The sequence below is a fragment of the Culex pipiens genome, chromosome 2 (genome assembly GCF_016801865.2).
Source record: "Culex pipiens pallens isolate TS chromosome 2, TS_CPP_V2, whole genome shotgun sequence".
Taxonomy (NCBI): Eukaryota; Metazoa; Arthropoda; class Insecta; order Diptera; family Culicidae; genus Culex; species Culex pipiens.
The window spans coordinates 106,220,991-106,231,630 of NC_068938.1; the positions used below are offsets into that span (position 1 = coordinate 106,220,991).

At 46.8% G+C, this 10,640-nt stretch overlaps 1 protein-coding gene across 1 annotated transcript; it reads right to left on the minus strand.

Moving 5' to 3' along the window:
* Positions 1-6,112: 6,112 nt before the first annotated feature.
* LOC120414741 (uncharacterized) lies at positions 6,113-6,937 on the minus strand. Its single transcript, XM_039576051.1, has 2 exons — positions 6,728-6,937; positions 6,113-6,664 (listed from the first exon to the last, which is right to left on the minus strand). The coding sequence occupies exons 1-2, from the start codon at positions 6,935-6,937 to the stop codon at positions 6,113-6,115; spliced, it is 762 nt and encodes a 253-aa protein (XP_039431985.1).
* Positions 6,938-10,640: the final 3,703 nt, after the last annotated feature.

Genomic DNA, 10,640 nt, shown 5'->3' on the forward strand with positions numbered 1-10,640 from the left:
CTTCGTTATCAAGACAGCAACTGAGAACAACAGCATTACAGAAGAGCACATTTTTCTTACCATTTGATTTCTTAACTTCAACAATCCACTATCACCTCTTCTGGGGGCAAAATGAAAGCTTTGATCGCTCGTATCCCATATTCAGTATCCAGAAGACTCGCTATTTGACTAAATCCTCAACACATATTTTCTGTAACAGATATATTATATCACCTCGTTGGGCCTCATCCAAACTATTCAAACTTTCGAAATGGCAACAATATTCAAAGCCATCTCTTCTGTACACCGTCAATACATCAAAATGTACCGTGTCCGCTGTCTCAATGACAACCTTTAAATGTCACGACCATCCCACAAAATTCATGTTTAAATATGCACATCAACGCGCAAATAAACAAAAAAAGGTCTAGCTCTAGGCTGAAACAAATAGGAATCAAATCCAATCCACCCAGATCTTTGTCCCTGATCCTTTGTTCAACCTCACCTCGCGCGACTGTCAGAGCCACCAGCAACAAAGTTAGTATGCTGCATCACGTGCTCAACAAGGTGCGATAGTAAAGACTTAAGAACAGGTCAGCCAACAGTTCATCCAGATAGGACCACTCCAAACTCACACTTAAAATAAACCATCCTGGAAACAACATCAAAACTTCTCTAAACGACTTCATTTCGAACTCCATCTTTAACGTCACCAAAGTGGAAACAGTGTGATCACATGTTACAAACCTATCTTGATTTCTGTCCTACCTTGTCACCTCAAATGCATTGAGCTGTCAAACCCCCTGCGCTTTTTTTAAGATGTCAACTCACGTATTTTCTCTCGTGGACAAATTGCGCTACACTCTTGATTAAATATGCGGCCATCGGTCACAACATCACCGAATTCATCTTCTCATCTGTTGGAAATCCCAACCAGGGATCGAGTCGATCTTTTCAGCAAATCCCCTTTTTCACCTCTCCACGCGCAGCTGTCAAATCTGAAGACAATTTGAACAACAAATGTGTTGCACCTCTTCCATTGTGTCCATCTTTCCGCCTTCAACCGATCTCGGCCCTGCCTCTCTGAATTTGGCGCTTCGGGCTTCATCCGGTCCCGCTCTTTTATTTACGTGGCGCTTCGGGCTTCAACCGGTCCCGCTCTTTTGTTTACGTGGCGCTTCGGGCTTCAACCGGTCCCGCTCTTTTATTTAATCACAAAAAGCAAAACAACAATATCAAACTGCAAATCGATCACCAAATCCAGCTTTCAAGTGGCCTCGCCAATCTCACCCGTTGCGCTATTGGCATGTTTATTCTCCTCACCTGAATCAAAACAAATCCCAGGTCATCCGCTGACTTACCAAAACGCAAAAGCAAAAAAAAATCACAACAACAAAGAAATTGTATCGTACCGGCTGCGCCAATTGTAGAATCATCACTCCCGTAAACACATCCGTTCCATGCTGCAATCCAATCTCAACTGCCGTTTGACATTTACTCTCTCGCTCTTGTTCGTTCGTTCGTCTGACAGCACTCTCCACTTACACGCTGAACTTGGTTTACTCATTTTATGTGTAAATGCTACACTTGGAATAACTCATAACTCTACACCTGGGAGCCTGTGACAGTTCTCTATCCGGAAGAATTTACCAGCAGAGCATTTTCCTTCGTCTTTGGCTGGATCCGGGTTTGTTATGGTTTGGTTTGCCATGAAAACTGCATTGCATTAGGTATCTATGATTGAATTGTTTTTTCCACTGGGCCCAAACCCGCCAGGTGTTCAATTTGATCTGAACTTAATTAATAATCATGAAATTCCAAAACTTGCTCGCCATTTCGCTGAATGTTTTCCTCGCTCTGTCAAAATTTGGTCAATACAGTGCGAAAGAGATGAACGAAAAACAACATCACTACCATGTTTGACTTTGTGCGTGCGCGCATATTTTGTTTCATTCGATGCGTGTATACGGGCATTGAAAAGCTCGAAAACTTAGATGTCAGCCCACCAGATGACTCTGCGGTTTTGATGATTGAGCGTTGTTCCCAGTTTTTAGGAGTTGTCTATCTTTTTAAATTAGGTATCTTTGGTTTAGGTCAGCTCGCTGGCATCGTTGTGCAGCTGTCAGATTTACTTTTGCTTGTTTTCGTATTTGATCCTCCGGACGAAACTCTGCTGTGCGAAAATGGTAAGGATTTTAAATGTTCTAATGTACATAAAAAAATCTCTTTCAGGATGCACCAGAGGCCAAAGTGCGCTACTCCGATAAGATCAAAATTATATAAAATAATATTTTACGGAATCGATCCACACAAAGTAAAAACCTCGGTTGAAGACGTTCCGCTAAATGTGATGCACGTGGACATTTTCAACTTTATGGTCACGGGAGCACCGGAAGATTCTGTGAAAGGAATGCAAGCACATCTTTACTTTCGCCAAAGTTGGGTTAAATATCCCTGACAGACGGACCGGGCCGACAACGGCCCGAAAACCGCCGGACGGCTCGACAAAACGGCCCGAATTCCGTCGGTTTGTCCAACGGAATTCGGGCCCTTTTCGTGCGTATTTGCAACACTTTGTCCGACGATCGTCGAAATCGACGTTTGAGAAAATCGACGTTGACGGGCCGTTGTCGGGCCGATTTCCGGCGACTTTGTTATTTAGAATGTCCTGCCACTGTCGGACGCTCACGTTTCGGATTTAGGGGTTAATTTAATAATTTAATACATACAAAAGTAAACTTTATTGCAAATAACTTTATTTTTATTTATAAATATCGATAATTGATGTATTTTTGTCTTCGGTGAGTTCTTGAAAGCCTGTTTTAATCCAAAGAAGCAGCTCTGGCATGTTTTATGTTTGTCTTTGCCTAAGAGAAAGGGTAATTTAAGAAAATATGAAGAAAAAAAAACAAGCAAATTAAGAATTTACCTCTTTCTCCACCGCATCACCTAATTGACTGACAGCTGCTTATCACTGATGATGGCCGAATCCACGCCGATTAAAGTTCCCTGGTAGTTCCTCCGGATAGATCAATTTGTCCACCGCGGCCGGATTCCGTCCAGGGAAAAACATGTTTGTTTGACTTGTTCCCACTAGTATCATTTTAAATAAAATTTAATGGATTTGGTGAAAAGAAAAACTTTTGAAGACTCCACTTAGTGAAAATCAATGATCTGTCATAAATTTTATCACCGCCTACCTAGTTTTCTATAGGCCGATCAAGCGCAGGACAAACGCTCGAAAATGGCAGGACAAGATCGATTTCGAGTAGATAACGCTCCGATCCGCACGACCGCGGGACTTCAGTCTATCAGGGATGTTTCGGGTAATAAACTAGATGATTTGTCAGGATGCCCTCGAAAGACTGGCTGCGATAGGGTTAGATTAGTCCATACAGTGAGAGCCTACCTCTCACCTTTTGGTACTTTGACATGTTTTGGTACCTTGATAAGTGAGAAGTGTCAATTTTGGTACTGATGAATTACCCTAATATCGCACAACTTGCTTTTCATTGGGGTAAAATGTCAATCATCAATCTTACCTATTTATGGAAATTAAATTTCTAAGTGGTTTTAAACTATTTTTTTTGTCATTTTCTTATTGACACAAACAGTAGAAATAAATTTAAAGGTTTTGGCTTGGGTTTTGGATGTTTTTATGTAATTTTTTAAGTCTGTTGCCGATCTGCTGACCTGACGATGCGTGGTCAGCTCAGTGCAGCACCAAATTGCTGCTGCGTAATATGCACACACTGCTCAGTTTCCGCCGGAAGCCGCCCGAGGGTAGAACGGGCAAGAGTAAGATGTTTTGCGTCCCGGAATGACGAAAACAGATCGACGAGCAACGGGTCAAGTTGATGCGACTGCTCAACAAATCCCGCGCCGGCTATGCTTATTCAAACGCCCGAGGAGGTCAAAGCCAAGTGGGAGAGGATTCGACAGGTGGCGAAAGTGCACGAGAAACGATTAATCGAAAACCGCGACCAGAGGAAGATTTCATTCTGGAAAGTTTGGTGGCAAAAGGGGCACGAGACAGGCAGGAATAGTTCGAGACCCGCGGCCGTTCAGGGCAGGCAACAGGGCAAAACTTCATTTATTTATTTTTTAATCGAGAAATTAAAAAGAGAGATGTGAGCCGGTAACATGGAGTGAAATTTTCGCAGCTGTCATGGAAAACTTCACAGCAGCTTGACAGAAAGTTTAACTCCATGTTGCACTTTTAATTTCTCGATACATATGTCTTTTGATCTTCTTCCGGATTCAGTCGGTGCTGGACCGTTTGCTCCATGGCAGCCGTGTTTAAAACAAATTAGCAGACCATCTTCCGGACACTGGAAGATTCGGCAGCACGTTGACGTGGACGTCGGTCAGTTCCGTCCGGGTTTTGGGGAACTGATGGTCGATTTTTTCTGCAGATGTTGGACATCGTTCCGGGTACATTTTAGTTTCGTTATGCTTCTATGCTTCTCAGCTTCTGGTTCGGGGACTGCGCCAAGCAATTTAAGTTTGGTTTTGAATTGATTCCGAGGAAAACGATTTTCGTAACTTATTGCTGCTGAAAACGCAAACATCATTCCCCGGCGAATATCCGGCGGCACACTTTCTTGATACAGCGATGGTCCGAGGTCTGGGCCCCGAGGGACCCGCGGAAATCGATTGGAGGTGATCACAGCAGCCTTGTTGCGCTTTTTGTTGATCTTGACCTGCTAATTCCGGAACAGCGTTTTTGTTACCGCAAGTGCCAACTCGACAAACTCTCTCGAGCCGAACTCGGTGTACGCGAAGCCCTCCGGATGCCGTCAGCCGCGCCGTGTGTTCTGCTTGGATTTATGACACGGATGTTGGGTCCATTCTTGGAACTACACTGGGGGCAAATTTACATTTTATTAAAAGTTAAATGGTACTGCTCTCTTAACACCTACCTCACGGAAAACGAAAATTGTTCGTTGAACAATTTGCTAATTATCAATTTTTCAAACAAATCGGGAAAAATATTGTTCCCTTTTCGCCTCGTCTTTATCGCTGTTTAGTGTTTATAAATAAAAGCCTACTGTTTATAAACAAACGTCGCCATATTGGAAATGATGTGCGGTAGGCTGAAATCCCCATCTGTCATCCCCCTGGTACTCACTTGATGATCTGCGACAGAAAACCATCGACAAAAAGGTAAATTATCAACTGAAGCGATTATGTTTTTGAAAAATAACATTCAACTTTGTTTAAGATATCCGTTACCGACATTGCTGCGTACTGGAATAAACCGCCGGCTTCAGTTGAAAAGAATTTGTACACAAAAGTACGTGATATTTCCTTTGGCCGCCGCATTACACGTCAATATGCCGTGGTTGAACCTCCAAAACAAGCTCAAATCATCAAAATTCTCGATAAAGTGCATCATCACAACAAAGCAATTGCAGTAATGCAGTCTTTCTGCGGATCAGGAGATTTTCGATGCAACACGTGCAAGGAAAATGAGTCATTCCAATGCGAGTTCAAGAATTACGACGTACGTAATTTGTACCAACCTGGGTTGCGATATGAAACCGAAGCAGATCGTGAGATTACCATTTTGTATGCGTTTGAAAACATGGTGGCTGATCCTGTCAAGCCGCGGCTTATATTAAGAAGACAACTCGCCAGCAGAGTGAATCAAAAATTTTGGATTTTATTTCGTTTTGGGCGTATCACCGCTTCTAATTAGCGAGAAGTTTGTGGAACAAACTAGACAAAGCCCTCTCTATCTTTATTGAAAACAATTTGCTATGAAAACAACATAAAAGCATGGCCAATATCCTACCAAATTGGTCCCAACCGCACCTCCAGAGCCATAAGCTGTTAGCTTATGTAGTATCGCACGGCATGTTGCTGCTTTCACGCAACAGAAAACTGTTGCGATGCAGACATCATCTCTACTTGGGACGTAAGATTCAAGTAGCTAGAATGCCACGCCGAGAGAATGCAATGGTACGCGATTTGGCGAACTGAACAAGAAATCTTGTTGAAGCAAAGGTTGTTCAGGAAACGTATTCAGGAAGAACATTTTTCGATGGTGATTTCATAACCAAGCGAGGAAGCCAAAAAAAGAAAGAGTGCCTGGCTGCTAAAGCGAGAAAAACTGCATACCGCACTGCTCTTAAAGCTCCCGAGGTGGTATCCGGTAGGAGTCCAGGCCGCCTTCGTTAATTTGCGGCCTGTTGTACATTTTGAAAAACTGTCGCTCCACCTTTCCCTCCGGATACCGTACCTCGAGAGCTTTGAAAAACGCATTCGGCACGCATACTCCACCCGGCAGCCTGGTGTATCGCACCTCCGTCTCGCCAGGCATTGGGCAGAATAGCGTGCCGGTGTAGCAGGTTATGCAGCATCCTCGCTTTAGCAGCCTCCGCACGTGCTTCTCGAGGCGAGCCCAGCGACCCATATTTAGGGTAACCCCCTCCATGGGTGCCAGGTTCACCATCGAGAACGTGGTGCGGTTCAGGATCGCGGTCTGGCGGTGGTTCGCCGACTGTGCCATGTGGCCGAGGTGGAACAACAGCTTGTGTTCTGGCGATTCCACTATACACTTCCGGTAAGCCCGGAACAGTGCTGGCATCTCCGGTTCGGGATATGCCCTTGCGGAGCGCTTGATCCCGTCGCCGACAATCAAACTGTCCGGCGTCAGTTCTTCACACACCACGCTTTGTACCTACGGAGTAGAATAAAGCATTGCCATGTTATTGGACATCAACATGGCAGATGAAGATTTTACCTTTCGCGCGAGGTCCTTCGCTACCCAGTAGCCCTCCTGCCACACCATCTGAACCGGTGGTCGGAATGTGCGCGGCATATAGACGGGCTTCGGGTGGGGAGTGGCATCGTACGGCGAGTTTGCAAAAGCAACTACAAACACTGGTGCGTTCGCCAGCCCCGACGCCAGCGTTTGCGGCAACCGTTTGCCGAACGCCGCCGGTGGGTGCATGACTGCTGACGGCGGACTGCTGCATCACGCCAACGACACGATCCTGGAACGTCGCCATCACCGATGTAGTGTACGGGGTCGGCCGCTTCTGGAACCCGGGCGTCGTCGGATACAGGATCCGGAATCGCGCTCGGCCTTTCGGCTCTATAGTGTCCGGCGGTGGCTACAGGGTCTTGTTGGTTGGCTGTGGTGGTGGTATATGATATCGCGCACGAATTTCCGGCGTTAGATAACGGTCCAGCTGGGACGGCGTCTTGTGTGCTGCTAGGTACCTAACTTTAAATGTAGCTGAATGGACATAGTCAGCCAAGTAGTCAGCGTCTGGCTGCGGCTGCACGGTCTTCTTGGTTGGCGTCGATGGTGCTATGCGGAATCGCACTCGAATTTCCGGCGTTAAATAACGGCCCAGCTGGGACGGCGTCTTGTGCGCGGTAAGGTACGCATCCTGCGCTATAACGTACGGCGTAGGCGATGCGGCGGCAGCGGCGGCGTCGGCACGAGGTGGTGTCTCTATTTAAAAGAAAGAGGGCGGGCAGCGGGAGCCTGTTCTGGATCAGTGTTTGTATTAGTAAATTTATGTAGCGTGAATGCGATTGGGTGAATGTGTTTCACAAAAATAGATCTTTTGACCATTTTTTTTCTTTTATTACGTAACGCAGTTTGTAGTGAGAAGCAAGGGAGAAGGGCTCATAGAGTTATCTAAGCCCGCTCTCACGCACACTAGCACGCCATTTGTTTTGCTGGCTGGTACAAAATTTAACCTCAATCTTTTTCGTGTACGTACACGGAATACATGCGCACGTAGATAACTCTATAGGCTGTGTTACCGCCTTTTTGTTTATTTGTATGGAAAGGGGAGGGGTGGTCAAAATTCATTTTTTTGCGTTACGTAATAAAAAACGCTTCCTTAGACAACAGAGTACAGTTAAAGTAACAAGGTTGGTTTCATTTAAAATTTGAGTTAAACATTTTTGCATAGTATACCCAAGAAGAATCTTACATACTGTAAAGTTAAAATCGTTTTAATTTTGACAGGCTCGCGAGCTTGCCATTCTTTTCGTTTTGGTTTAATATTTAGTTATTTAATAATTCAGTTTTTATTCGTGAGGATCGTCACTTTTAATGTCGGAGGCGTGAATAAAATGTAACGTGTTGCTTTGTACAGACAACAGAACAGACTAAATATATTTGACGTACTATATGTACACGTATAAAAGAAACCCAATCAATTGTGTAAAATCAGAACACAGAGTACACTGTTAACATCCCGCCTCAATTGATCACTCCCAACATGGCCCGAAGTTTCTGGAACCTCGGAGCGGCCAGTCCTTTCGTCATCACGTCTGCCAGTTGATCCTCCGTTGGCAGATACTCCAAACACAGCTTGCCCTTGTCCACCAAGTCGCGCACGAAGAAATGCTGGATTTCGATGTGCTTCATTCGTCTCGCTTTGCGTGGGTCCTTGGTGATGGCGATACAAGGTTGATTGTCCTCGTACATCTTGATCGGTTCCGGTACACGCCACCCAACGGAACTTCGCAACTGGCCTGGCAGAGGGCCATCAGTTCAGCTTCGGTTGTAGACAAGGCGACGGACTGCTGCTTCCTTGTTGCCCACATCACGGTAGATCCGTACAGCTTCACGATCAATCCGGACACGGATCGTCTATCGTTGAGGTCGTTACCCCAGTCGGCGTCAGCAAAGCCTTCGACAGCTTCCGTTGAGTCGGCCGAACGGTAAACAAGACGATAATCGAGTGTGCCCCGGAGATACCTCAGCACACGTTTGACGGTTACCCAGTGCTCATCGGTTGCGGAACACTGAAAACCGGCGAGGTAGTTCACCGCCGCAGAGATGTCTGGACGTGACGTCACCGTGAGGTACATCAGACATCCTACAAGTTCCCGGTACGGCTTCTCCGTGCGCTGCTGCTGGTCACCTTTCACGAGCTTTAGGTGCGGGTCCATGGGAATGGCCGAGGGCTTGCAGTCAGCCATCCCGAAGCGGTCGAGTACGCTCTGCACGTACGAGCGCTGGTCAATCGTCATCTGCTTCGAACTCCAATCGCGCCGGATGTTCAGCCCTAAGAAGCTGTGCACTTCTTGCAGATCCCTCATTTCGAACTCGTTAGAAAGTTTTTCCTTCAGATCTCGGATGGCGTCCTCCGAACTGCTCACGAGCAAAATATCGTCAACGTAAATAACTACGCTTGCCAGTGACACGAAAGTACAAACAGAAATCGTGCTCACTTCTTCGAAAACTCAGACCGCTTACAAACTCGTGAAACCGCTTGTTCCAATTCCGAGAGGCTTGCTTTAAACCGTAGATGGCCTTGTCCAGTTTGCAAACCAGTTTGTCTCCTTCTTCGAACCCGGCAGGTTGGCGCATAAAGATGTCCTCCTCCAAACCGCCGTTGAGAAATGCACACTTCACGTCCATCTGGTGGACGTGCCAATCTTCACGGTTCGCAAGCACCAGCAGGATCCGTACCGTGGACATCCGTACAACCGGCGAATAGGTTTCCGTGAAGTCGAAACCTTGACGTTGCGTAAAGCCACGGGCCACCAGCCTGGCCTTGTACCGCTCGATTTCGCCGGCGCTGTTCCTTTTCAGCTTGAACACCCATTTGGTGTCGATCACTTTTCTACCCTTAGGTAGTTTCACTAGATGCCACGTTTTGTTCTTTTTCAGTGCACTTAGCTCTTCCTCGATCGCTTCCTCCCAAGACGGCCAATCACTTCTCTTCCGCAGTTCACAAATGTCACTCGGAATGTTGTCTATGAACTCTTCAGCACTGAGCGCGTAACTCGACATGTCCATGTCAAAGTCTTTGTGCCAACTAGGAGGAATGATCGGTCTTCCACTTTTACTTTTATCGATAGGTGCACTTTCCTCTTTGTTTTGTTCACTGTTTTCTTCTTTAGCCGCATCATCCACATCGCTGCCTTCGGTGAAGTACTCCGAGTCGTTCTCTTCTTCCCCTCCTTCCGGAACCGCCGGCTGCTGCGGCTGCTCTTCTCGGCTTCTGGTGTCGTCTTCCTCGGGCTTCTGCGGCAACTGCGTTTCGCCGGACACCGATTCCGTAATGGTCACCGAACGCTTGCAGTTGGTCACCGTGCACGGCCGCATCCCCGTTTCGTTGAAGATCGCATCTCTAGCCAAAATCACTTTTTCTCCGTTCCAGACGCGGTACCCGTTCGACGCGTAGCCAACGAACAGCACCTTCTCGCTCTTCACGTCCAGCTTCTTCCGCAGCTGCTTCGGGACGTGGATGTAGCACTCACTTCCGAACACCCGTAGATGCGAAACGTCCGGCTTCCGGCTGCTCCAGGCTTCGAACGGCGTGACGTCACCGGCGACGGCGACGCTCGGGCTGCGGTTTAGCAGATACACAGCGGTGATCACTGCTTCTCCCCACAGGAACTTGGGGACATTTTTGGCTTCCATCATCGCACGCACTTTTTCAATCACTGTTCGGTTCAGCCGCTCGCTTACCCCGTTTTGCTCCGGTGTGTAGGGAACCGTAAACTCCAGCCGAATTCCTCTTTGTTTACAAAACCGCCTCACTTGTTCGCCCGTATATTCTCCACCATTGTCGCACCGGAGGCGCGACATCTTCGTGCCAAAATGTGCTGTGGCCATGGCCTCGTACTCCCGCAGTCGCTCCAGAACTTCACTCTTCGACCGCAACAGGTACACAACC